This window comes from Athene noctua, chromosome 19 (assembly GCF_965140245.1).
Source record: "Athene noctua chromosome 19, bAthNoc1.hap1.1, whole genome shotgun sequence".
NCBI classification, from domain to species: domain Eukaryota; kingdom Metazoa; phylum Chordata; class Aves; order Strigiformes; family Strigidae; genus Athene; species Athene noctua.
Window position 1 is genome coordinate 5,563,271 of NC_134055.1, and position 27,350 is coordinate 5,590,620.

General features: G+C 55.8%; 1 protein-coding gene across 4 annotated transcripts; it reads left to right on the forward strand.

The window, feature by feature from the left end:
* Window positions 1-25,617, forward strand: FLOT2 (flotillin 2). 4 transcript variants are annotated; one of them, XM_074922745.1, is made up of 14 exons: window positions 1-163; window positions 246-364; window positions 919-1,042; window positions 1,129-1,440; window positions 12,028-12,109; window positions 14,913-15,003; window positions 21,298-21,421; window positions 21,852-21,970; window positions 22,403-22,516; window positions 22,609-22,728; window positions 23,148-23,362; window positions 23,569-23,752; window positions 23,902-24,051; window positions 24,233-25,617. In XM_074922745.1, the coding sequence occupies exons 1-14, from the start codon at window positions 37-39 to the stop codon at window positions 24,269-24,271; spliced, it is 1,920 nt and encodes a 639-aa protein (XP_074778846.1). In that variant the 5' UTR covers window positions 1-36; the 3' UTR covers window positions 24,272-25,617. The 4 variants fall into 4 exon arrangements, with proteins under 4 accessions (XP_074778846.1, XP_074778845.1, XP_074778848.1 ...); XM_074922744.1 differs by lacking the exon at window positions 14,913-15,003 and adding an exon at window positions 16,808-16,898; XM_074922747.1 differs by lacking the exons at window positions 1-163; window positions 246-364; window positions 919-1,042; window positions 1,129-1,440 and adding an exon at window positions 3,135-3,239.
* Window positions 25,618-27,350: the final 1,733 nt, after the last annotated feature.

Here is a 27,350-nt window from a genome sequence, read left to right on the forward strand (position 1 = left end):
GGGACGCGGAGGCGCCGGTGCCGGTGCGGCGGCGGGATGGGGTGGGCGCTGCTGGGCGCCGGGCTGCTCCTGGCCCTCTACACGCTGCTTCGCCACGGGCTGCGCCGCGCCCCGCCGCCCCGCTCCCGCCCCGCGCTCCGCGGCCGCACCGCCATCGTTACCGGTGAGCGCCGGGCCCCCACCCCGCCTCCCGGTACCGGCCCGGCCCCCGCGCTCACCGCTGCGCGCTCTGCTCCGCTCCGCAGGGGGAAGCGGCGGCATCGGGGCGGCCACGGCGCTGGAGCTGGCCCGCTGCGGGGCCCGCGTCGTGCTGGCGGCCCGGAGCGCCCCGCGGGGGGAGGCCACGGCCCGCCGCATCCGCACGGTGAGCGCCGCGGAACCGGCACGTCCCCGCGCCCCCTCCCCGTCCTCCCCCCGGGCACATCCCACGGGGCATCGCTGGATATCGCATGGGTACCCCCATGGTGCACCCCCCCCTTCCCCCAGGGCCCCCCCATGTCCACATGGAGACCCCCAAACACCCCCACAGTTACCCCCAGGAGACCCCCCGGCACACCCCAGGGACATCCCCAAGCACACCCCTCCCCCAAGCACCCCAGGGGCACTGTGAGACACCCCCATGGGACATCCCTGGGCATCGCATGGGCACCCCCAGGAGACCCCCATGGCACACCCCAGGGACATCCCCAAGGCACCCTGAGGTGTGGACACCCTGTACCGTGGGGGCTGCACGGACCCCCCCAGCCCTGGCACAGGGCACCGCCAGCCCACTGCACCCCCAGGGCACCCTACAGCCCCCCTCACCCTGAGCCAGATCCAAGCCCCAGAGCACCCCCCTGCCTCCAGCCGTATCCCGCCCCCACCCCGGGCACGGTGCCACCCCCCCCGGGGCTGCCCCCACCCCGACTGTGCCCACAGGAGACGGGGAACGCGGAGGTGCTGTTCATGCAGCTGGACCTGGCCAGCCTGCGCTCGGTGCGAGCCTTCGCCAAGGCCTTCCTGCGCCAGGAGCCCCACCTGCACCTCCTCATCAACAACGCGGGTGAGTGCCGGGACCCCCCCGTCCCCCGACCATCCCCCCTGCACCCGCGGGCCACCCACCACGACCTGCCATGGCCTCCTCCGCAGGGGTGAGCGCCGGGGGCACGACAGAGGACGGCTTCAGCCTCCCCTTCCAGGTGAACCACTTGGGCCATTTTCTGCTCACGCAGCTGCTGCTGGAGCGGCTGCAGAGCTGCGCGCCCAGCCGCGTGGTCATCGTCGCCTCCCGCGCCCACTGCGCCGGCCGCCTGCACCCCGACACCCTGGGCCGCCCCCCCCCCGGGCCGCTATCGACCTTCCAGGATTATTGTGACAGCAAACTGGCCAACGTGCTGCACGCCCGCGAGTTGGCCACCCGCTTGCAGGGCACGCAGGTGACGTGCTACGCTGTGCACCCAGGTAGGGACCCGGCTCCGCGGCTCGGAGCGGGGGACGGCGGGACAGGACGGGCTCTGCGTGGGGTGACCCTGCACAGTGCGGGCTTTGCGGGGAGCGGCCTCGTGCTTTTCACCTGGTGCAGCCTTTGCACAGAGAATTGACTGACCCGGCGCTGAGGGACCTGGTAGGGTTGGGAACGGCCAGGGTGAGGTTCACGGTTGGACTGGAGGAGCTTCAAGGGCTTTTCCAACCCAGATGATTCTTGAATTCCTGCACGTGGAGCATCCCCTTGCACAGAGCGTCCTTTGCACGGCGTCTCCCTTTGCACGGAGCATCCGTTTGCACCATGCCAGCTTTGCACGACGCCCCTTTCCATGAAACACCCCCTCGCACAGCGGGTCCCTTTGCGCAAAACATCCCCTCGCCACGAAAAATCCCTCCGCGTGGCGCGTCCCTTTGCACGGCGCGTCCTCCTTCCACGGAGCACCGTGCGCTTTTGAGTCGCACACACACCGGGCCGGGTGCAGGCAGCACCCCCGGGAACACCCCACAGCAGCTGCCCGGGCGAAGGCGGCGCTGGCGCGGCCCCTTCCATTTCTTGCAGCAGAGCAACCGGCTCCCGCGTGGGCCCTTCCCGGCCGGGAGCCGCCGTGCGACATGGCCGCCTCCCTTCGCCCCAGGGTTCGTCAACACGGAGCTCTTCCGCCACGCGCCGCTCTGGCTGAAGCCGCTTTTCCTGCCGCTGGCCTGGCTCTTCTTCCTCGACGCGGCCGAAGGCGCCCAGACCTCCCTGCACTGCGCCACGCACGAGGGCCTCGAGCGCTTCAGCGGCCGCTACTTCGCCGACTGCCGCCCGCAGGAGCCGTGGCCACCGGCCCGCGATGACCGGCTGGCCCAGGCGCTCTGGGAGGCCAGCGAGAGGCTGGTGGGGCTGGGGGGGCCCGAGGGGAGCCCCGCGCCTGCCCCCGCCGCTGTCCTGCAATAAAAGTGAGGGCGGTGAAAGGGAGAGAGTCGCCCGTCAGCTCCTGCGCCGGCACTGCCCTGGCTCTGGGGGCAAAACGGAGCCGTGCGAGGCGGCAGAGCGCAGCCCCGGCCCGGCTGGGCCCTGCGGGCTGCGGCACCGTGCGTGGTCCCCCCGTGCAACGGGCGTGCAAGCATGCTGCACGCCGCAGCACGCCGTCCCTTGCACGCACATGTGCACGCGCAGGTGACGCAGCACAGCCCGCCCGGCACTCGCAACAAAGCTGCTGCCCTGCCTTGCACACTCACGCATGTGCTGCAGCACAAGCAGCCCGCCTTGAACGCCTGTGCACACGCTGCAGCACACACACACCGCCTTGCACGCCCATGCACGCGCACACAACGCACCTTGCACGCCTGTGCACATGCCGCAGCACACACACACACCGCCTTGCACGCCCGTGCACGCGCCGCAGCACACACACACCCCCCTTGCACGCCCGTGCACACCCGGCAGCACACGCCCCCCCCCCCCCCCCCGACCTTTCACGCCCGTGCCGCGGGGCGCAGGCGCGTGCCCCATGTTGCCGCGCGCGCGCAGACACGCGGCACCCAAGATGGCGGCGGCGCGGGACCGCTCAGCCCCGCCCCCGCCGGCGCCGCGCTGACCTTCCCAAGATGGCGGCGCCCGCAGGTCGCGGCCATGACGCGCGGGGGCGGGGGCGGCGCGGGGGGTTGTGGGAGCGGGCGGCAAAGCGGCGGCAGCGGCGGCGGGCGAGGGGCTGGTGGTGGGGTCACCATCGGGGGCACCATGGGCAACTGCCACACGGTGGGGCCCAACGAGGCGCTGGTGGTGTCAGGTACGGCCGGAGCCTCGCAGGGGCTGGGGGTGGTCCCTGCCGGGGGGGGAGAGGGGCCTGAGGGGACCCTGTCATGGAGGGGCCCTGAGGGGATTGGGCCGGCTGGAGGCGTCTCTGTAACGGGATCTGCTAGGAGGGGACCCCGGTGGGAATTGGGGGGGTCCTGCCTGTGAGGGGACTCTCAGGGGCTCGAGGCGTCTCTGTCATGGGATCTGCTCTTTGGGGGGTTGTCCCTGTCCTGAGGGGGCTTTGGGGCACTGAGGGGGGACTTTGCAGTGGGGGGGTGGTCCTGGGTGGTGCTGTGGGAGGGGTGTCTTTATGGGGGGGCTTTGGGGTGCTGAGGGGGGACCCTGCGATGAGGGGGAGCCTGGGTGGTGCTCTGGGAGGGGTGTCCTTGTCACGGAGGGGCTCTGGGGCACAGGGGTGGGTCCCTGTCTTGGGGGGACCCTGGGAGGTGGTGAGGAATGTGAGGCCCTGCCTGGGGGAAAGTGCAGGATCTGGGTGTGTGTTTGGGGGTGCTGCAGGGTGCCCTGTGACTTGCAGGGAGGGGGCATTCCCTGAAGGAGCACTGGGATGCTGTGGGGGGAGGCCCTTCCTTGAGGGGGCACTGAGGGGTCCCTGTCATGAGGGGACCTTTTGTCATTTTTTCGGTGGTGTTCTGCTGTGGGTGGGCGCTGGGGTGCTGGGGGTGCCCCTGCCAAGTGGAGGCCCCAGGGTGGTGGGCAGCTCCCTGCTGTGTGGACCCTGGGGGTTCTGGGGTGGGGTCCCTGCTACGCAGAGAGCGGCGGGTGAAGTTGCGGTGCCAGCGGCACACCCTGGCGCTGCTGCTTTCGGATGATGTCAGGCAATGGCACCCGCATGGCTACTGGGCTCTGGGCTCCTGCCAGCAGCCCTCATCTTGGATTACTAAGAAACCATCCTTTTCCTGGGGGGCAGGTTGGCATTCCAGGGTAGGGGGAGCTGGGTGTGAGGATCCCACTGGGGCAAAGAGGGCAGCTCAGGGCAGGGCACCACAGGCCTCTCCCTACTCATCCATTATATCCTACTGCTACTTCGTTACTAGCACATCACCCAGGTTCTCGGGGGTGCTGACACTGGACGCAGTTGATTCCCATCAGATATGTGTAATGTTATGATCAGGTGAGCTGGTTGCTTGGGTTAGGGTTAAATAAACCAGCAGTGAAATCCCCTGTGTCTGATTCAACCTGTAGCTGCTCCAGTACTCTGCCAGAGCTCCAGGCTGCACTTCAGCGTAGGCCAGGCTGTATGCAGACAGGACTTAATTACCATTAGGTGATGTAATGGCTTGCTCTAAGGGCTGGATGCTCCGCTCCTGTGTGACAGGCTGGGGCCACATCCAAGGTAATAACCAAGTTAGATACACACATTTGTCACTTCATGTGTCCTCAATCACGTTACGTCCTTTCTGTCAACGCTGGACTAGTTATGTGGCAGGCACTGTGACGCTCAGGCCTAAACTCACCTGGGAGAAAACGCGTGTGAACGTCAAGGATGTGCTACACTCACAGCTCTGCCGTGCATGTGAAACTACATTGTTATGTTTTTGGATCCAAAGCCTCCAGCAGGCTGTGGCACTTGCTTCTGGCTGGTCTGTTATCAGTTCATCTCTCTTCGATAATAGACCTGTTACGGGAATTACTGAGGAGGTGCCAGAAGCAGGCTGCAGTTTTGGAAGCAAATATGCCCTCTGTGGCGGCTGCTTCTAAGGAGTTACAAACCACACCCACCAGCTGCCTGGAGCAGCAGCGTTTCTTGCAGTTTTCTGGGTCTTCGGCATGTCTCAGCGGTTCCCAGCTAGAATCTAGAGCTGATGCTTTGATTCCCTCAAAAAAAAAACCAAAAACCAACCAAACCTTCAAAATCAACACTGCTTGGTGAAATGCCACGTCCGGCGGGAGGAAATCGGGAAGCCGTGCTCCGGGTGTGCTGCGATGCCTTCAGTCTTAAAAGCTTGGTTTAGCTTCTGTTCAGGTCTGAAGTTTACAAAGCACGGCTTGCAGATTGAGCCAGCAGGAATTTGTGGCATCTGCTTGCAGTTTCAAGCGTTACCCTTTCCCATAGCCGGGAGCAGCGAGCCGAGGGCAGTCCTCAGTGTATGGCCACGTTCTGGGAAGGGAGTGTAAATGGCACCAGGCTCTGCGAGCCAGAACTGGGTGCTGACACCAGACACGGTTTTCCTCTGCTGCTGCCCAGAGTGGTCTGCAAATGCTTGCTGTCTCCCGAGAGCACGGGCTGTGAGCTTCAGGGGCAGCCCCAGAGGGTGCGGGACTCTGCAGAGCCCTGCAGCTCTGCCACGCTTACGTGCAGAGTGAATGCCAGGGCATTAATGGGAGGCGTGTAACTACAAGCAGTTGTAGTTCCAGGAACTTGAGTCGTGTCTCTCTGGGGAAAAGCAGAGAGGACCTTGGGGGCCAGCATTTATTTGTGTGATATTAGGTTGGATTTGGGGAGAGAGGGGGAAGGGAAGAATAAGCCAACAGCAAATAATATTAAAAGCAGGCTTTTGGCTTGCAGTCTTCAATTGTCATACAGTTGTTATTTGAAAGCCTTCACTTTGTGGGAAGGCACTTCCAAATCATGAAGCAGATTGCAGAGTTTTCTTTATTGTAAATTTAGCCTGTGCCTCTTGAAGGAAATTTAGTCATGTGCCTCCCCTGGCATGTGGGTTTTTTTCTGAGGAGTGGTGTTCTTTCTTTTCGCTTTCTTGTGAGACACTTGAGTTCCCCCAGTGCTCAAGGAGCAGCCGGATGTGGGGACATCTCTGTGCAGGAGCTTCGTGGCCTTATTTGGGAAGTTCCTTCCTGGGCACGGGTCAGCATATCCGCTGGCACTCGTGTCCTTCCACTGTTGAGCAACACCGATCTCCTTCTAAGAAATTGTACTCAGCTGATTCATCCATGATATGCAGAGCCTGGGCTTTGTAAGAATGCTCCACAAAGCCCTGTGGAGGCGATGATGGTCTTTCTGCAATGTGGGTCTAACTTTGCTGGGGGATAGTGGTGCTGGGAGCCCCCCGGCGAGGTTTGGTGTGATATCTGAGGAGGCTTGGGCAGGCGCCTGGCCCATCACCGAGTCCTGGAGCCGGTCAGGTTTTCAGGAAGATACACAAAGTACCTGTTCATCCTGATATCTGAATGTTCCCACCACCTAAATAGATTGTCTCAGATGCATAACGCTGGTTTTGGGTTAGGGTTACAGTCTGGTTGAATGCAGCTTTTGTGGCTGAGGATCGATCTGCTAATTTTGAAACACAAAGCTATAATATTTCTACACGGTCTCATAATAAGGAGATGTGATTTATAATAGCCCTGCTCATCCTACAGTTCCCATAACTACACAGCATTGCCCGAATCTCTGTAGCTGGGACATTTTCCTTTAGGCTGATAAGGGCTGCAGGGTGGCACCTTGAAGGTGAGCACCTGGAGATAACGTGGCAGGGGAAGGTTGTCACAGTCCACTGTGTTTCTGGGTCAGGAAAAAAAGGAGGGGAAAAAAAAAGATTGTTGCAGTCCAGTCAACCTAGCTGTATTTCCTAGCAGAATACTGAAACAAATACATTGCTGATAAACACCTAGAAGAAAACACCAACATATATTTGCTGAGTAGGAGCCGTGCCCAGCTCATCTGACTTCCCCCAGGTGATTTCACACTCCAGGGGATGAGGAGAAGCAGCAGATACTGTACATCCCGTCTTTGCTAAGGCTTGTTACTCTGATGATTTCTCAGAAGTCAGCTTCAGAAATACAGTCCAGCCCAGTTTCTCAAACCTTAGTGCAGTGCCCTTTGGGGCTTCTTGATCTCCTTCAAAGTAAAAGAAGAGCTATCAGTTAATTCCAGTTCTGTGTAAACATTTCCTGCCGCACCCCAGCAGTCCGGGGTAGTTAACCCTTCCAGAGTTGCTATAAGCTCTCACATCCTGTTTCTACATCCTTATTCCTGCAGGAGGAACTGGTCATGATTTTGAGCAACTGTGGCTGTGCTGTTTTTATGGTACTTCTCTAAGTTTTGAAAGTAAAGGCTTCTTGAAGCTCTACAAGCCCTTCCTGCAAGAGGCCTGCAGTCCACAGTGCAAGGAGAAACTAGTTTTTCAGATACTATAAAATTAATATGGAACTGCCTGGAAAAGCATTGTCAGGGAACTGGACAGTGGCTCACTGTACAGCTGAAAGGATTTATCAAGTAAATTCCTTGTCTTGGCTTGGATAATGGAATCGAGGATGTGCTTATTGAATTTGCAGATGGTACGGAGCTGGGAATGGATTCGAGAGCTTTGAAGAGCCGGATTAGAATCAAAGCAAACTTGACAGATTGACCAAATTGTCTGAAAGAAATATGATGCAGTTCAATAAGGAGAAATGCAGAGAGCTACACTTAGGTGAGGAGAGTCGATTGCATGAGAATGGAATGGGAGGAGATGGTCCAGGCTGTGTCCTGCGGAAAGATATGGTGAGCAGCAAGCTCCATCTGAGACCTAACGCTCGTGGTGGGGCTGATGGTGTCAGGGTCGTCCCTCCGCTCCCAGCTCCAGGCCTGTGTGAGCTGGCAACTTGTGATCCAGTGTTTCAGCCTCAAAAGCAGTATGAGGTTTTGGGAAGGAGTAGGCATCTTTAGCTGGGTTTCATGTGAGGTTTTCCCTTTGTCTGCATTTGTGCCTTTGGAGCTGGACTTCAGAATTGTTCCCTAGGCTTGAAATCAAGATATTCCACCCCCTGCATTGGGCAAGCCATACAGAAAACTTCTAGTGGCACTGATTGTCATCCACCAGGTTTAACTGAGTGCTCCCACAAAGTTAGGTTCTTCATTTTGGCTAGCCAAATATCTTTTCCTGCAGTTGGTTTCATGCTCGTGATGCTCAGTGGTTGCTGTCCAGAGTGCAGCACCAGGTTGCTGGTGCTCGATACAGCTTGCACAAAAGACAACTTGTGCAGCTCCTCTGTGGTGTTTCCTTCTCAGGAGGTGGTTCTTTAGCTTTCTGCAGGTGTTGGAACTCAAGATTTCCCTTGGCAGGTGCTTGTTAAAACTCCAAGACTTGCAAAATACTCATCAGAAAGCATTATCAGGAGAAGGAGGTGAACAGAATGGCCTCGGAGCTTTCCTTTTGGTTTCCAAGGGGAATTCTGGGGTAGTATCTGTGGTATTGTGTAACTTCAATGTGGTTTGTCTTCTCTGAGTTTCTGTTTACAAGATGAGTTAAACTAAATGTGTGTTTTTAAACTTGCTGTGTAGCATTGATACTCATAGCTTAAAACAAGTCATTTTGATATAGATTACATTGAAAACAAGCTAGCCTGCATAATCTGCTTTTGTCTGCTGAAGTGACCATCAAAGGATTTTATGGATTCAACTCGGAACCCTGCATCATTTAAAATTAATTTTTGTTAACCCTGTGCCATATCTGCATGTGGACAAAGCCTAATTTATATGCACAACAGGGCCTAAGCAGCAGACACTGACTTTAGTCTAGACCCTGCTTTATTACGTGATTTTCTTTATGTATGCCATTGCCTCCTCTCCTCTCCATTCTGTCTTTTGTCAGTAACTGCTTTCAATTATCAATTTTTTCCTTGTCTTTCTGCACTCACTTGTTAGCACCCCATGACATTTCCCAGCACAGGGTCATTTCTCTAACAAACCCAGCTTCTGTCTGACTGGACTGAGCTATTTATTCCCAGTTTGGGCAGTTGGTCCTCCTGGAGGAGGAGACTCTGGCCCCAGACTTCCCTGAATCGAGGCGTGAAGATAGCAGCTCTCTCTGTGCAGGTGAAGGCAGCGGTGTCTGCTCTGTTCTTGTTTTCAGCCTGCGACAGTCTCTGGGAAGGAATATAGCTGTTGAATTACTGTAGCAGCCTGGTTGCCACAACCTGATTTCTGAATGCTCACCGCTTCCTGCCAGAACACAAGCTCGTTGCCTCGAGTTACCTTGGGAGAGCAAACAGCACAACCTCAAATTGTCCCAGCTTTGATGTTTTGACTCCTGTGACTGTTGGGGCTCCTGTTCTTTCTTGCATGCCATCCATCAGGGCAGCAGCTTCCTGCATCTGCTGAGAGCTCCATTTATCTACAAACTCCCAAGTGATTAATTTAATTTCATTTAAAAAACCCAACCAAAAAAACCCCAAAAAAACCCTCAGAACAAAAAAAATGCCAGACAACGTGCTTTCTCCTGGCTCTGGGAATTCTTGCTTGAACATGGGACCCCTTCATTTGGGAAGAGGCCAAGCTGGATGGCAGTTCCCAGCTATGAATCCTCCGTTTGTAGGGTGCCTGGCCGCCGCACACTGCCCCGGAAGAGGCACCGTGGATGTTTGTGGAAGCGATGGCCAAGTGGCTGTGAGACCCGGGCGGCTAGAACAGTGGGTGTATTATAGCTGAAAAAGGCAATTTCTCTGCCAAATCGCATTGTGCAAGAGGTTTTATTCTTCGCCTTGCAAAGATTTTGCTTTGGTGGTTCCTTTTTCGCTTGCTCTCTGAGACTTGGGAAAGAGGCTGTAGGACTGCAATGGAAAATGAGCATTCAGCTCATCTGACTTGCGTTACCAGGACGGAGCTCTGCTGCACTCAGACGTCCGGCTTGCATGAAAGCTACCAGCTGGCTTCCCATTCCTGTTTCATGTGTTAGTTTTCCCTGCTTTTCTTATGCTTTGAACACTTTTTGACATATAATCTAGCTTGGTAAACTGTGCTGTGCAGCAGTGTTGTGTAGTGCCAGGAAGCAAACATGGGGTTGGCTTTGGATGTAACACTAAATAAGGTATTTCCTTCCATTTCCCACAGAAGAAAAGAAACATCTGTGTGGAGAGGCACATTCTTGTAACAACGGTGGTTTTAGGGTGCAGAATTTTTTCAGAACATTATTATGAAACAATTAATGGAGGTTTGGTAAAGACCACGTAGACCCTGTGAAATAAAATACCTTTCCATGTGGAGCTGCTTTTCCCGACTGCCAGGAACACCTCCCTTCCTGTTCTTGGAAAACAAGGGCCTGGCTAAAAGGCTGAGCTAACCGGGCTGACGTCCTCCAAGAAATGTTAAAAGGCATTGTGGTTAATATGCTGCAGGATATTGTATCATCGGCTTCTGTAATTCCTTGCCTGGCTGAAATAGCCTTCCAGCTGCAGGATGAAGCTATCCAGAGGCTGTCACGGAGGTGACTGGAGAATATTCCTCTAGGCTTGGGAGTGCAGGAGACCTGAAAAAGTGTGTAAATCTGTCTCCCGTTTGTGTTTGCTTCCTACTGAAATTGGAGGGTGAAGAGTTGCAGATGGGGCCGATCTGCTGGTTTATCAACCGTTGCATGGAAGCCAGTGAAGCAGGCGATATCTTTAGCTGATAGCAGAATATGGCCAAATGCTTGAGGGTGGGGAGGAGGAGGAGAATGCGGAGGACAGAGTCCCCTCCTGTGGACCAGAAGTCCCTGCCAGCACACTGGCCTGGATGTGTGCTGCCTTTGCTTCTTCATTTTTGACCTATTGCAGCAAACTTAATAATTGTTGTTTCTCTTAAAAGAGCCGTCTTCTGTGGCTGCTGTCTGCTGCCTTCATGGTTCTTCCTTTCCCCTCCCACAACACGAAGCTCTCACAGCATTGCAGCCACACTGTTTTCCCTGTGTGCTTGCTCTTCATCTGCGCTGGTTCTGTCTTGCCTGCGTAGATACGTCCCGCAGGGCTGAAACTGTCTGTTGCCCTGTTGGTAACAGCAGTTGCCTTGCTGAGGCCCTCGGGTGCTGCTGTAATAAGTGTGATTATGGATAACAGACTAGGGAGGGACTGCTGGCTTGATCTGCCTCAGAGACGGCAGCTCGCAGCCCTGGGCTGAGCCGGGAAGCTGCAGAGCTACTCCCTTGCCAGGCATGAAACCTAGGGCTGATCGCTGGCAGGGTGCTCTCTTGAAAGGTGACAGGCGTCTTCCTCCTTGAATCAAAGATACGAAAATCCAGACAGCATCTTCCAGCTTCACTGGGGTCAAATCTTAAATGTGCTGGTGCAGTTCTGGAGGCTGCTCGAACTCTGGGCGCAGCCAGCTCTGTGATGGACCATCAGAGCCTCAGGCACTGTAGTGCTTGCACAGGCCAGAGCTAGGAGATATTTTTGGGAAGCTCAAGAGTTCTCCCCTTCTCCATCACTGACCTGCCAGCTTTTTGGTGGGCTTAAGGGTGTTTTGCAGTGTGGGGTGAGGGAAAGGAGAGGGATTTTTCACATGGCCTTCCATGACAGAGCTGGTGCATCAGTTAATGATACTGAAGCATACACTTAAAACAATTCTGATTGCCAAAAGTGCTTAAACTGCTTAATAAAACTAAAATAAAATCCTGGTTTGAAATATAGCCACTTCCTCTGTGTTATTATTCATCATACTGAATTATTACAAATGCCATTTTCCTATAAGAATTCAAAAAAAAAAAAGAGGTTTCCTTTAGGAAATTGCCATATGAAGCCCGTGGAGGTGAGGAAGAGTGTTGAGTTCCCCGATGGCTGTCTGCATTATGGCTGACCAAAGGGTGCTCAAGGCCTGCTGTGGATCTTGGAAAGTTTTCTGTGTTCATTATTTATCAGACACTGCAGGCATGCTTGGATTCTTCTGCAGAGCTTGGCTTGGTAGCAGCCGTTGCTGTAACGTGGCCGAGTTGAGGTGCTTCCCCTGCAGGGCTGGGCAGCCTTGTTATGAAGTTGTTCTGCTGGTGACTCAGGCTGGGGGCAGGTTCTTTCCTGGCTGAGAACAGGGTGTGATGTGTAATCCCTACATCTCTGTGCTTTCTGCTGTGCTGCAGGTGGCTGCTGTGGCTCTGATGTAAAGCAGTATGTATACGGAGGCTGGGCCTGGGCTTGGTGGTGCATTACTGACACCCAAAGGTAAGGAGAACCCCTATTATTGCTGGTTTTGGAGTAGGAGTTAGGCAAAACCATCCCAGTGGGGCTGTCAGCAGTATCTTTAGGATCATGGGCGCTGCATATGGAACCATGGATGAGCATCAGCCCACCCTGCTGCCTTAGGCTGTGACCAGCTCCCAGTCCGTCGGGGGAAAGCTGCACTGGAAGTGCCTGGAAGGAGCTGGATGTGCCCTGTGTGGTGCCTTGAAGCATAGGGTCACTCACAGCTGCACAGTTCCAGCCATCCTGTGCTCTGAGTGGTGGGGGCTGAGGTTGTCCAGAGCCCTGCAGGAGGTAATCATGTCATTTCAGGCTTACCTGATGGTAAATGATGATGTACAAAATAAAATCACAGGATGGGGCAGTTCTGTGCTGACTACTTGCCTGGGGGCAGGTGGATATCACAGTGCAAAAGATAGAAAAGAAAAGAAAGCCCCTGCATTCAGCTGATGTACTTTTCAAATGGCCTCTCTGTCCACACCTCTTCTCAAACCCAAGGTAATCACATTTTTTGTTTTTCTTACTTTTTTTCCTTTCTGCTTCTTTTTTATTTACATAAAACCCACCAAGCTGGAAAGGCCGTGGCCTGGCTGGTCAGTGTGTTTCTTCCTGTGCTGGTGCAGTGAGTGCTGAGGAAGGCAAGAGCCCTGCTCTCCTCTGCTGCTGCCTTTGCAGTGCTGCACTGCTACAAGGCTCTCACAGAGGTGCTGGGCAGTGGGGCCGCCGGGCTGGCTCATCCATGAGTTCACAAGAGGAGTTGAGTTCTGCCCAGTATGGCCCAAACCCTTCCCCAGTAACAAACATTTGAGGCGTGCAGTGGGTCAGTGCCCCCTCTTGCTCCTCAAGTCTCTTTTTCTAAAGATACACTGACTGCTGTCACCTTGGGAGCAGACACTGTTCCTATTTAAAACCACAGAGATTTCCTTTCTCTCCCTTTCATCAGTTGTGGATTTTGCTTGCTGCTTCTTACCACACTGGTCTCTGAATTAACATGCTGTGACAACGCTGCTGTCCTGCTAATGTAATGTAGCTCTTTGTCATTAGGATCTGTGGGAATGTTACTCTCTCCTAACACCTCCCTCATGCTCACCAGTGCAGGTTTCCTCCCTCTGTGTAAAAAAAAAAAAATAATAGGGAAAAAGGATAAAGACGTGACTTTCAGGTTTTTGCACTGAGTGATGGCCAGAGGTTGTAGTTAACCCGTACTGCCTGATCTTGCCACCTCTTTTCCCTGTTCGCAGACAAAGCGAGCATGTTGCTGCCCTCACTCTGCAGATGACACGCTACCGTAGCTGCTGTTCACCTCAGACTGCTTGCCATGTTCGAAGGGGTCCTGGCTGCTGCTGGCAACTGAGTCACGACAGCTCTCAGGCCCTCTCCCGGGTGGTGGGTACTCGGGGTTGCTACGAGAGCCTACCGCAGTGCTCGGGCTGCATGAAGGGCTCTCGGCTAACACCCGCTGCTTTAGCCCGGGCTCTCCAGCGATGCTCGTGGGAGGGGAAGGAAAGACCCTGCTTGTGGGCTCAATGCTCAAGAACTGTGTTTGATCCAGAGAAGCTTCATTCCTGAATTCTTGTGAGGCATCTTGCTGGGAAAGCTGTTGATTTGAACAAATGGTTTCTGCTCCTCCTCTTGTTGTGTGAGAAGCCTGGAGAACAGCTCAGGACCTTGACCTGCCATGTGCAGGAGATAGCAGACGTGTTTGGGAGGCTGGCTTATTAAGTTAAGCAAAGGGTGAGTCCAGGGCCAAGAACTGCTTGCCAGGAATGAGCTGTCATATGATAGAGGTCTGTGCATTATTTAGCAAACGGGGCTCTTGACAAAAATGCCAGCACCCAAACAAATCTTTTTCTTTAAAATCTATAACCCCAGTTCATGCCATGGGATACGGGGCTTACTTCTCCTTTTGAGAAGAGAGCCTTTCCCAAATACCATAAGCCGTGCCACAGATGGAGCCTGCTGCATTAACATGAAGAGTGAGGCAGATTTCCTCCTCTGAAATTAGGACATCTTTTCTGGAACTGCCAGTGCTGAAGGCAAGAGAGACAGCAGCAATTGTGTTGCTGTCAGCGGCATCCCGCCAGGTAGCACTAACCTGGGAACAAAAGGAACAGTTAGAGCTGGCAGGGTGCTGGGCTCTTATCCTGCTGCAACCTTGAGGACTGGAGAGAAAAAAAAAAAAAAAAAGAAAAAAATCCTGTCCCTGTTTAAGGGTCAGAAATAAAAGCAGCCAGAGAGGCAGCACGGTCTTACATGCCTCTGGGGGAACCAAATGGTATTATTGAGCTTCTCAGGACAGTACTTGGAAGCACCTTCTCTCATCAATGCCTTAGCCAGGGGTGGGTGGCCAAGTCCCTGGCATTTTCATTTTTGTGGCCTCTCTTAAATGCTGGCGTAGAAGTATCTAAAATATTACAAAAAGGATTTTTCTGTGTGAAGATTATTCTAACAGAGAATTCCACTTGACTCCAGGATGGCAGTCCAGGTGGGATACACGGTTCAGTTTCATCTGCGGTGACTTACGAGACACAGGGTGGAGACGAGCCCCCAGCCTGTTTATCCTCATTAAAAGAAGCAGTTAGGTGCTGTAAACTCCCTGCTGCATCCAGGGAAGCTGCTCGGGCCCAGCATTACGCAGCCCTGGGGGCGGGCAGCGGGAGAGAGTCAAACTGAACAGGGAAGAGCCAAAACCTGAAAGTCTTCGTCTGTCCTTCGCGATGGGTGTCTTACTCTTTGATAACTGCTTTGTGTATTTGCTGTCCTACCCTTATTCCTTGCTGCTCAGACTGTCTTTGGAGGTTATGACCATCCTCTGTCGCTGTGAGAATATTGAGACGTCGGAGGGGGTCCCACTGTACGTAACAGGGGTTGCACAGGTAATAATCCACCAGCTTCCTAACATCATGTCTAACCGTTTGTCCCTCTGTTTTGAGCAGCAGCAGCAGCAGCAGCAGCAGGATAACATAAAAACTAATGGTTTTCTAATGGGACAGTTGAAATCTCAATACCCTCCTCTCCTTCCCCTTCTCCGGCACTTGCCCTGGCGCGCACTCCACAGTTTATAGGTAATGCAGACAGATGCATACTTGGCAAATTCCAAGTTCAGCATTGCTGTACTGGCTCCTTCTGATAACACTGCAGACATTTGCTCCAGCTGTAACCCTTTCCTTGACAGCACTGTGTGCTTGGTGGAGAGCAGAAGGGCATCTACTTTTGTGTGGAGCCACAAGCGGGCCAGATTGAGTTCTGTACAGGATTTGGGGCAGGTGCGAAGGCAGGTTTTGTCCTGTTTCAAAAGGAAACCTGTACACATGTGGGGAAATTGCAACTGTACCTGGCTCTGCAGTTTTGGATATGGGTTTCCACTCAGCCCTTCTTCCTCCGCGTGGAGACAGTGCCCGTTTTGGATGTTGTCACGTTTGAAAGTACAGCATAGAGACCTCGGGTTGAGTTGCAACACACAGGATTAGTGTTTGCACTGTGAGCAGTTATGAACTGGTGTAGCAGTAATTACCAAACAGCCCTGTGACTAAGAAGCAGCACAGTATTGAAATTAAATTCAAAGTATTGATTAGGTCTTCAGAAGGCTAAAGTCCTGCGCTAGCTAATTAAAGCTGTGAATGCATATGGCGAAAAATGCCTGTGCACGTCTTGGACAGCAGGATCTGTTTTATCAGCTCCCAGTTTGTGTGCCAGTTTAATTAGGACAGTGGCCAAGGCAGGCGTGGACTTGCAGAGATACGTTTTGTCCCTTCCAGCCAATCCTGGAGCGACTCGGCGTGCAGGCAGCAGCCCGGTGCGGCCCCTTCATGGTTCAGGTGTTTGACCTAATGTTCACTGACACAAGCTGTCTGCCCCGTGGCTCCCTGTCCTGCCTCCCAACGCTGGCTGACACAAGAGCCAGACTTTGCTTCCTGAAGCAGAACCTGCCATGGCCAAGCACGTCTCTTGTTTTACCAAGTCACGACCTGCGGATTGCCGGGTCTGACCGAAGTACCTCAAACCCACCTCGGGGGACTGAGAAAGCTCTGGACCTGCAGGATCTGTTCCTGGGTGCCTGATACTGTACAGGCATGGCCCTAAAGAGCTGCACACTCACTTCCATCCTCCTCTGGGTCACAGGACACCAGAAAGATAAAGGGAGTAGGTCTGTGTTAATACTAACCCAGCGAGGGCAAAAGGCAGGGCTGCTTCTTGCAGCATCAGCGTCGGGCTTTGCCAAGCACCAGGGCTCTTGTGAGGGTGACAGCACGGGGCGGGCGGGAGCATCCCGGGTCCATGCTGTGCTTTTAAACCAGTGACACCAGCCAGCAAGAGCACGCGCTGCCCCGGCGTTGGGCGGCGTGGTACAGCGAGCCTCCGATGGAGGGCCCTTTGGGGTCCCAAAGCTGCTAGCTTCTGGCCACCTTGCTAGCCCAGCAGAAGGGAAAGGCTCGTTGTATCGTTTCCCATCTGGCTCCAAGCCTTTCTCTGCTGATAAATTACCCTTAAACGTTATCTGAAAATCTATTTCTTGGCCAAAGTAACTTGTCTGTCTCCAGTCACAGATGTAGCTGCATTCTGTGCCTGTCTTGCATTACCTGTGATGAGTGCTGCAGGTAGCCTGGGGCAGGAGACGCAAAGGGAAGAGCTGAGTATGTGTTACCTGGAAACGTGCAAATATTTTACGTTTTTTGGCAGGATTTCCCTAGAGATAATGACGTTACAGCCCAGGTGTGAGGACGTAGAGACGGCGGAGGGGGTAGCTTTAACTGTCACAGGTGTGGCACAGGTACAGTAACTCCAAAACATTTCAGGAATGCATGTCTCGATAACTTAACTCTGGTTTTTCCCTTTAAGAGGTTACTGTTGTCCAGGAACAGAAGCCAACTGCTCTGAAACAAATTTTTGTACAATCACACAGTCCTCATTGGTTCAAACACACTACAGCATGTGCCGTGTTTGTGAAGGGGGTTGTGACCTCTCCTCCTCTCCCCAAAATCATTCCTCTTTTTCTTGTGTCTCATTTGTCCACGTGGCAAATGAGGTGCGTGTGGGTGACTTGATCTGTTTGTGAAATGCTGATGTACTGTGGTGTCCTTGGAGCTGTGTGTGTCCCTGCATCACTGAGCCATTCACTCCTGAGATGGTATTGAGCATTATGTTGCTTTGGATTATTATTATTAGCATGTGGACCTTGTAATTCTTCACGGTGAGTTAAAGCATAAAGAAAGAACTTAGTCCCTCCAGGCACTAAAATTTGGGGGTAAAATTTCTGGCTTGAATTGGATTTTGATTTTCTCAGGCCTTCTGGCTTTCACTTATGAAGCTCTTGCTGCTTGTGATAGTACACTTAAACACCAGCATTTCTTAGACTCTGAGGTCTGCTGCTCTGATCCGGAGTTGGTCCTTGTGACCAGACCCTGCCTTGGGGAGGATGCTGAGAGGAAAATGTTGTTAGCTTTCAACAGAATTTGATTCCCCCGGATGGGCAGCTGGATGCTTGGGTTGAAAATTGCTCCTGACAGCTCATTCTGGGTGTATCAAACCAAGGCAGTGGTTCCCGGTGCACGCGAGGCTGTGGTCACTGTGTGTTCTAAGACATGTCCAGGTCTGTTGTTGCAGGAGAGGTGGCTGCCACATTCCCTGCAGTGAGCAGTGGAGCTGAGGGGAGCTGCTGAGTGACGCACTGATGTGACCAAAATCCCACATGCGTCAAAAGGCTCCCCCCAGGGAAGAACACCATGGCTGCTGCAGCCCTTGTAAAGACCAAGCGCTTGACAGATTTCACCCAGTGCCTTCCAGAGCAGCGGATCCCTCCCTGGGTTCATTGGTTTGCTCTGAACTGACGTTGCAGAGGAGCTGTGTGCTGTGTCTGTGCATAAGCGAGGATGTGAATTCAGCCAGGAGCAGTTTCTGGATTGTCACACATGGCAGAAGGGCTGGGCACGACCATGACTCAACAGCGGATAATCCGTCGCCCTGCTGCTGTTGTGGAACATGGCTATGTGCAAGAGCACCAGCACAGGAGACAGCTTCTTGGGTTCCTCCTGGCTCTAATGGCATGAACCAGTCCCCTTGTTTCCAATTTTTCTATCGTTTATATCTGTTTAGCTGCTAACGTGTCACGTGACCACAGTGGTCTTTGCATGGTTGGCAAAATGCCTGCACTTGTGTCTCCCCTCACACACACTTCATAAATCTGTAGGCTTTTTCTTCTGTGTTTGAAAAAGGTGTTTCTGTAAAACCAGCATTCCCTTTTTGACCTAGTTTTGGGTCATCCTTCTGTTGCCTGCAAAATGGTCTAGGCTAGGCGGCACATGCTAGCAGGAGGCTGGATCACCAGGTGCCTTGATTTAAAAATGCAGCTCCCCAACTCACCTCATTCATGTTACTCTCTCTTCTCACTGTTCATTTTTTTCACTGACAATTAATTTTAAAGGTTTAGGCTTGTGAGATGCAAGGAACTGCCATGCAGAAAGCAGGCTTGAGGCAGCTGGGGTTGTGCATGGCAGAGGTTACCTTAATTTTTAGAAGTACTTTTGAGGCAAACATTTTTCTTTTCTTTGCTTGTGCAAAAAAGGAAATAAACAGATTCTTTCTAGTGAAACACCTTTTAAAATGTTTGCCATAATACTAGAAGTGCTTAATGTGCATAAGGATGCTGTTCTTTCTTTGAAGAGGGATGTGATGATTACTCACCAGTAGCCTCCTTCCTGCGTTGGCTGGGTGCTTGGGGTGTGCTGGGATGCTGCTGCCATAGGCCACGTGGGGCTCCTCATCCTTCTGTACCATTTTTCTGGTAGCCTCAGGCTAATTGGATTGTCTCTGCTCATCCCTTGCTGTGATTGCAGCTGGCTGGAGCTGGGTGCATCAGTATCGATCCTCCAGATGGGATTGTTTTATGGAGACTCTCTGATTTCCTGCCAGCTAAACTCTCTCTCTGATGCGAATGACATTTGAAGAAGCACCAAGTGTCGCAGTGCCCTGTCTGAAATGCTGGACACAAGCTGAGCGCAAATTGCTCAACTCTGTTGTGTTTTGTGCAACCTTTGGCTTTGTAGGTTGACATCCATATTCAGTGGATAGCCAGGCTCCTTTGGGCTGCTCAGGGTTGACGGGTGCAGGCAGGCTGCTGGCTGGCTTTATTCACAGAGTCTGAACCATTCCTTGCTCCTGTTAAGTACCGCAGGGACTCTCTAAACGAACATCCTGCTCCATGTCCTGACTGTCCTCTCTGTAGCTCCCAAAGGGTAGGGATTGTTTAGAGAGCTGGAATTGCTGGCAGATGCACACCATAAATGTTGCTGCTGCTCTAATTGGTTTGGGTATTTGCAAAAACCTTCAGTTTGCCGCAAGATGAGCCTTGTGCAGGGCCCACACTCCCGGGTGCAGCTGCAGGAGCAGCTCTCCCAACTCCCCCTTGTGTAGGAAGTGCACACTGCTGGCCCGGGGTGCAGGGACAAGAAGCCATGGTGGTCCAGCCCTGTAAGGAGCCCACAGAATTGCCATGCTTGCCTGAGATTCAGTTTGGCATTTTGACTGGGAGGCCCAGCCTGAGAAGCACAGGTAGGAAATAGGCTTAGCCCGGGTTGGTGTTTCTTCATGTGACTAAGGGTAGGGTTGTGGCTGCTGTGCCTTGGTCAGCTCAGCGTGTCTGACACGGGCCACCTCTGGTTCCCTTTGAAGGTGGTGGCCAGTCCCCATTGCCTGCTGCTCTGGCGGTGCCAGGGCTGGGTGCCACTGTTGGGTTGGGGGAATCATTTCAGACTTGTGGGCTGTCAGACTTTCTCAGCTTTCTCAAGAAATAGTTGTGTTGCTTTTTCTAGCAGTTTGACCCTGAAAAGCAACCTTGTAGGTGTTGTGATGAGGTCTGTAGGCTGTGAACCCATCAAGAGCATGAACTGGGACCCTTGGAGGGCCCCTCTGCAGAACCTGAAGTTTCGGAGATCTCTCTGAGTCAGGACCATGCTGGCATCACAGGTAGAGTGGCCCAGCCATGGCCCTTGGAGCAGGACACAGGGTGCCACCAACATCTCCTGGGGCAGGAGGCACTGCCCAGCCCAGACGTCTCCATGAGAGGGTGCTGTGGGACCTGCTCAGCACCCAGAGGTCCCAGCAGAGCTGTGTGGCTGGTATGGCCCTGCTTCCTTCTCTGCTGCTGCCAGACACACGGATGTCCCTGTGTCCAGGCTTTGCCTGAGCCCTCAGTCTGGACCTGGCCACCAGGAACTGTGTCACCTTGGGTTGTAGCTCCTTATAGCTGGGTCCTGTAGAGCTCCATGAGCACACATCTCCACAGGGATTTTTAACCCACTTAAAAGGAGCTCCATGACCACCTAGGCCCATCTTAAAACCCTGGCTTGTCTGGACCTGGGAATGCTTTTATGCCTGGCTCTAAGTGTGGGAAGTGTGGCCGTGTCCCACCTCTGGGGACCGTCACCAGACCGACCGTGCGGAGCGGGACAACAGGGTCCTGGCCATGGCACATTGGGGTCACTGCAAAGGGCAGCTGGGAGCTCCCAGCCACGAGCAGGACAAACCAGTGAGCTGCGGCCATCTTGTCTCATCTATCCTTGCAGGGAACGCCAAATGGAGCCTCTGTTCGCAAGCTGCTCCTTGGGCATTTCAGACTTTTCCTTGTTCTCTGCCTTTCCCGTGTCAGAGAAATTAATTCTAGTGAAGGAGAAGGAAGAGAAAGGTAACAAAATGGCTTTTGCCCAGGGGTAGTAATAGAAAGCCCTCTCCTCCTAGGTCTGACATTGGTGCAGTGGCTGAGCTGGTAGTTCAAGGCTCTTTGATAGTTTTCATCAGGTGGGACTTGTAGGGCCATGCTCTGTCCCCACATCACCCAGTGGCCGCTGCTGCAGGACAGATGGCTGCAGGGAGCCCCTCTCCTCGCTGCGCTGCAGTCGGGGTTTGGGGAGGTGTCTGCCCCGGACCTGGCGCTGCTGCCTGTGCCTGCAGCAGGGCCGTCCCCCAGCAGCAGCGAGCGGGGGGCTCCCTGGCTGCTCTGGTGGCCTGGGTCAGCGTGGTGACAGCTCAGCATGGTCCCTTGGAGCATCGGTAGCACGGAGAGCCTGGCAGCCTGGTGGTGGTACTGCTGCTTCTGCTGCTGCTGCTGCTGTTGGGTGCCTGTCCCTCTTCAGAAGGCACCTTCAGTCCCTTTGGTTTTGTCTCCTCTCTCTTAGGTGAAGATAATGACCGAGAAGGAGCTCCTGGCTGTGGCCTGTGAGCAGTTCTTGGGGAAGAACGTGCAGGATGTGAAGAACGTGGTTCTTCAGACGCTGGAGGGGCATCTGCGCTCCATCCTAGGTGCGGAGGGGCTCATGCTCTTGAAGGCATCTCGAGTAGGTTTCTCCCTTCCCCGCTGGCTGGTCCCAGCAGTATTGCTGCCACTGCAGCAGCCACAACGGGTGCTTCCTCTGCTGACTGCAGAGGTGACATCTTAGATTGTTCCTCCCTTGCAGCAGCTCCTGCCGTGTGGCTGGGTGTTGTGATAAATGAGTTTTTAGTGCCTGCAGTAAGAGATGTCTGAGTCCCTGTGGGTTACAGGTAGCACGTGTGTGTGGTGGTTGCGCTTGTGAGACCGAGATGTTGGTGCACGCTGCAAGGCCTGGGCAGAGGATTACACCCTTGTGCCCAGACCTGAAGAGATTAGGGACAACAGGGATGTTGCTGATCTTAGACCCATGCCGTTATGTGTTAAATGTTTCCAAATAAAGTGCTTCACCTTCCTCTGCAGGTACCCTGACAGTGGAGCAGATCTACCAGGACAGGGATCAGTTTGCCAAGCTGGTGCGGGAGGTGGCAGCTCCCGACGTGGGTCGCATGGGTATCGAGATCCTGAGCTTCACCATCAAGGTACACCCAGACGTAGGGCACTGTGCTGCGGGGCACCCGGCAGCGCTGTAGAAGCAGGACAACAGAGCCTGGCCTTGTCCCCTCTGCTGCAGCTGGCTGAAAGGCTCCGGCTGACAGCCTGCCCCAGCCCTCTGGGAGTTTCCATGACAGCCACTGCAGCATGTCCTGTATCCAGGCAGCTGGACAAAGAGCACCCGCTTAGCTGCCTCTGTAAACACAGCTCGTGGCGAGAGCTGGCTGATAACCGAAGCCTCCAGGGAGTCGGGGGGAAGATGTCGGGAGAGCCCGCCTCTCCCTGTCATGCCTGTTTCTGTTTGGCAGCAGACTGACATGGCTCCTTCTGATCCCGGCCTAACCACACTAGTGGTTACTCAAGGGAGCAAGATGGAGTCACTCGTGTGAAGTGGTTGTGACTTATCCTCCCCTCTCCAGGATGTCTATGATAAAGTGGATTACCTGAGCTCCCTGGGAAAGACTCAGACTGCGGCTGTCCGAAGGGATGCAGACATTGGTGTGGCAGAAGCCGAGCGAGATGCTGGCATTCGGGTGAGTCTGAAGACGTGCTGGACTTCCCCAGAGCAGCCTGTTTTGCTCCAGCTGCACAGTCTGGAGCTCTGCTCTCTGTTTGCTCTCTACAGGAGGCAGAGTGCAAGAAAGAAATGCTGGATGTCAAGTTCATGGCAGATACCAAAATAGCAGATTCCAGACGGGCTTTTGAATTGCAGAAGGCTGCCTTCAGTGAGGAGGTCAACATTAAGGTGAGAGGTATCTGACAGCTCACCGTTATTCCCTAGCTGGTTTGTGATGGTATTGATAGCCAGGGGATTCGTCCACTTGCTCCTCCTGCACGTGTTAGGAGAGCTGGAGAACCCACCTTTCTTGTCACAGTGTGAGCTCCTTATGTGATTCTTCTGTTTGCTACAGTTAGGTGGGACTAGGAGGAGGGGAATGGTGAGGAGGGTCATCGAAGCTGAACCCAGAGCTGGTTGGGCTGAAGTGCTGTGGGAAGAGCCCATGGGGAAGGACAGCAAGGGCAGCTCTGAGGATTGGGATGTCACCCCTGCGTAGAGGCTTGGGAGCAGGAGCCATGTCTGGTCTCAGGCCCTGCCAAGGGTCCTTACGTCTGTGCACAGGAGATCACAGCCAAGACCCCTCTTCTTATCTCTCTCCTGTTCAGACTGCAGAGGCCCAGCTGGCCTACGAGCTCCAGAGTGCCCGGGAGCAGCAGAAGATCCGCCAAGAGGAAATTGAAATCGAGGTGGTGCAGCGCAAGAAGCAGATCGACGTCGAAGAGAAGGAGATCATCCGGATGGAGAAGGAGCTGATAGCCACCGTGAAGCGGCCGGCCGAGGCCGAAGCTTACCGTATCCAGCAGATCGCCGAGGGCGAGAAGTGAGTGAGCCTGTGACCTGGGCCAGCCCCGAGCCCGGCCACACGCTGGGCTGGGCTGAGGTGGGAGCAAAGCAGAGCGGGTGCTGCACTGAGACCCAGCTCATGGGCTCTCTACGGGGCAGGCACCTGGCTGACAGAGGGAGGGAAGCAGTCCCGGGTACGCCGCAGGGATCTGGGCTGCTGGAGGGCTGGATTTCCCTTTCCAGGGTGAAGCAAGTCCTCCTTGCTCAGGCGGAGGCAGAAAAGATCCGCAAGATCGGAGAAGCGGAGGCTTTTGTGATCGAGGCCATCGGGATGGCAGAGGCTGAGAGGATGAAGCTGAAGGCTGAAGCGCTCCAGCAGTATGGAGACGCCGCCCAGCTGGCTCTGGTGCTGGACGCGCTGCCTGAGGTGAGGGGGGAGCAGCTTTCCCCTGCTCCGGGCAAGTGGTGGGGAGTTTCCAGGCTGGGCCAAGTCTCCTGGGGGCACAGCAAGACCCCATGTGCTGTGTGGGGACTTTGTCCAGCAGCCCCTTGACTCTCCGTTCATCCCACCCCCAGATTGCCGCCAAAGTGGCTGCTCCCCTCTCCAAAGTGGATGAGATCGTTATTCTCAGTGGGGAGAGCAGCAACACAACATCCGAGGTGACCCGTCTGCTGGCCGAGATCCCCGCCTCCGTGCGTGCCGTCACTGGCGTGGATCTCACAAAGGTGAGCGGGCACTGGCAGCTGCTGGCGAGTCCTGTGGCTCTTAGGGCACAGGGACTTGCCTGGAAACGGTCACACTCCCAGGGAACCTCTTCTTCCTCAGCCCTGCCCCACCACAGAGGGCAGGCAGCTCCCTGCCTCCACCTCCTCCAGCCCTAACAGCTTCTCTCTTCCCCTCCGACAGATTCCCCTGATCCAGAAAGTCACCGGGGCCCAGGCATGAGGCTGGCTAACCCAAACCTAGTGAAGATCACTCCCTCTTATGCACTCAGACATCAACTGCCTTCAACACGTGGGAATTCCTTTTATATCAGAGACAATTGGAGTTTTATTTTTAAGCTCTGGTGCCTTATTTTGTAGGGCCAGAAAGATGCATGTCCAGTCAGCTGCTCTTTTTATTATGAAGGGTGGGAGGGGATTTATTTTGTAACTAACCGTGTGTTGTATTAGGCTGGGGTTTGGATCTGATCCTCAGTTACGACGGGCAGCTTGTCTGGTGTTGCTGTTCTCTGTCCTTGGGTGCCAGCCCAGAGCTTGGAGCAGAGGCTCAGCGGGACACAGAGCTGTAGGCAGAGAACAGCCAGGACCCCCTCCCGCGGGCTCCCTGCCCCTCCTGGTGCTGCCCAACCCCGGCCCCTGCCCACAAGCTGTTGTGCCTGGCTTTCCCCGCCTCATGTGTCTTGCCCACAGGGCGCCCCCAGTCCTAAGCAGTCCTGCCCAGGCTGAGCTTCCCCTCCTGGGAGGGTGACAATCAGGCACTCCTTGCTGCCTTCCCTCAGGGAAGTTTTTTCCTGGGATCTGGAGCCAGGGAGAGCTCAGGGGGCTGATGGAGCGGTAGTGGAGGGAGCCCAACCCAGCCCTGGTCTGAGCCAGGCTTAGCGAGGAATGCCAAAAAGTAGCGCTGTGCCAAAGCCACCCTGTCCTCCGGGAGGGAGGTGAAACCACCGAGGCTGCCGTGGTACATTTTGACTCCCCCCAGCTCCTCAAGTCAGAGGGAGGGGGGGACCGATGGGGGGGACCGGGTAGGGCGCTGCAGTGGGGACAGGCTCCTCCACCACCGTGGCCTGTACAGCTGGCTGGGGACCAGTGGTCCTGGGGCTGGTGCCGTGGCCCTGAGTGCTGGCCGGGGGCTGTCCCGGCAGGCAGTGCCGAAGCCCCTACCTCACTCAGTCCCCTGCCTCTTATGGCCAGTGGCTTTGCTATCCCGAGTGACAATGCGAAAGGGGTTGTCCCCTGTGTGTCCCGTACCCCCCACAGTGCCACCGCTGCCCTGCACTGGCCCGTGCCCCTTCCCCGCCTGTCTCGACGCCCGTGCTCAGGGTGGCTGCAGCAGCCAAGCCCCCGTGTGCAGTCAGCCCGGCGCTGCTGCGGGGTGGGGACCGACGTGGACACCGCGGGGTGCTGGGGGGTCCCTCCGCTGGCTCCTTCACCCCCAGCCCAGTGCCGTAAGGGGGGTGCAGCACCCGGGTCCCCCTCCGCCCTCCTGGCAGTGCCCCCTTTGCCAGGAGTGACCCTCTATGGGGTGGGTGGGTGCCGCGGGGCCGGTGGCACCCTGTCCTCCTCCCTGTCACCGGGGTTGGGGATGTTGGGGGGGGGGGGGGGGGGAACACCGAGTGTTATCAGCCCCCGACTTGCAGTCGCGCCGCGGGGCGGCCGGCGCAGATCTGGCGCTTACTGGCGGGCGTGCCGGGCGAGGCGCCCTATCTGCATGTGCGTGTGCATGCCTGCGCCCCTGCCACCCTCACTGCTCTGCGATAATAAACCTTGTCACCTCCTGCCTTGGCTCTGGTCTTGTGCCTCCTTCGCCCATCGCCCCGGCCCTGGCACCCCGGGGCCCCCCCGGAGCTGCTGCTTGACCGGCTGGGGCATGAGCTAGCCAGGACTGCTAGCCCCCGAGTGGGCAGGTGTTCCCACTGGGATGGGGGAACAAAAGGCGTGTGGAAGTGAGGTCCCGGCCTCCTCGTGGTCACCGTGTCCCCGAGGGCTCCTTGCCCCAGCCCTGGCCAGCCCCAAGCCAGGGTAGAGCCTCGTCCTGCTGCCCCAGGGGTGAGTGTGGAGCCAGGAGGCACCAGGGGCGGCCGGTGAGCTCCAGCTGCGTCGCCCTCTTTAACCCGGGTAGCTCATCACTGCAGGGGCACCCCAACCAGTGGCACCCCAGGGCTCAGAGCTGGGCTAATGTGGGCCCAAGGCTCTGTCCATCCCAGCGGCAGGGCTGGTGGCAGCAGCTGGTGCCACCCCTGCAGCCCTTGTCCTGCCAGCGGAGCCCCAGCCCAGCTCTGTGTCCCCTTCCGTGCCCCAGGGGACAGCAGGGTGGCTCTGGGGGTGCCCCATCCTTCTCGGGGTCCTGTTAGCAGGAGACAGTGACAGCCAGTGATGGGGCTTACGGGGGGGAGCTGCGCTGCACTGCTCTCCCTGGGGAAAAGACGGTTCCCTCGTGACCTCAAGACCCTTGGTGTCCCCCTCCCCGGGCTGGACAGGGACAGGGGCAGGACAAAGGGTCCCGCGCCCCGCAGCAGGGTGTCCCTGCAGATAGGCCGGGTGGGGACAGCTCGGCAGCCCCCACCGGCTCCTTATCTGCAGCCAGACACTGCCCTGGAGCAGCACGGCTGGCGGGAGGGCTGCAGCACCCGGGGGTCCCCTGTGGCACCGGGGGGTCCCCACAGCAGCTCCGTGGTGCCGGCCTGGGGGACGCTGGGGTCCCCGCGGGGTGCAGGGCCCCAGGGCAGGGCTGCCCGTGGGTGCTGAGCAGGCAGCAGGGCTGGCGCGGGGATAGTCCCGTGGGGCTGGCAGGGCCTGGGGGGCTCTTGGGGACACTTTGCCTATGTCCCTGTTCTAGGTGCTGGCTTGCATGTCCCACAGTTTGGGGAGCACTACAAGCCCCCCCCCCCCCCCCCCCCCCCCCCGGACACCTTTGGGTCACAGCAGGGGATAAAGACGGGGGGGACAGTCCCTTGCAGCCCCCAAATCCCGACATCCTCACTCCCGGGGACAGGCTGGTGCCAGGGTTTGACCCTGTTCCACCCCCTGCCAGGGTCTGCCCAGGCTGGGGGTGATGCTGCCCCTGTTCTTGTCACACAGAGGTGACAGTGGGTCTGGGGACACTTGGCAGGGCAGGGCAGGGTCCCCAAGAGCTGGATGCTGCTGCTTATCGGGGCCCCCACGCAGACGGGCTGGGCAGGGGGTTATCACCTCCCAGCAGGCAGCTTCCAGGAACGTCGCCGTGTCCTGGCGCAAACAACCGGGCGCGATGGCACGGCGCTTGCTGCAGGACGTGGCCCTGTGGGGACAGACAGGGCTGGGGA

Coding starts and splice junctions, on each gene's coding strand:
- FLOT2 (XM_074922745.1), top strand. CDS start 37: ATGGGGTGGGCGCTGCTGGGCGCCGGGCTGCTCCTGGCCCTCTACACG. Junction 1,043..1,128: donor CCTCCTCATCAACAACGCGG/GTGAGTGCCGGG, acceptor CCTCCTCCGCAG/GGGTGAGCGCCGGGGGCACG. Junction 24,052..24,232: donor CTGGCGTGGATCTCACAAAG/GTGAGCGGGCAC, acceptor CCCCTCCGACAG/ATTCCCCTGATCCAGAAAGT.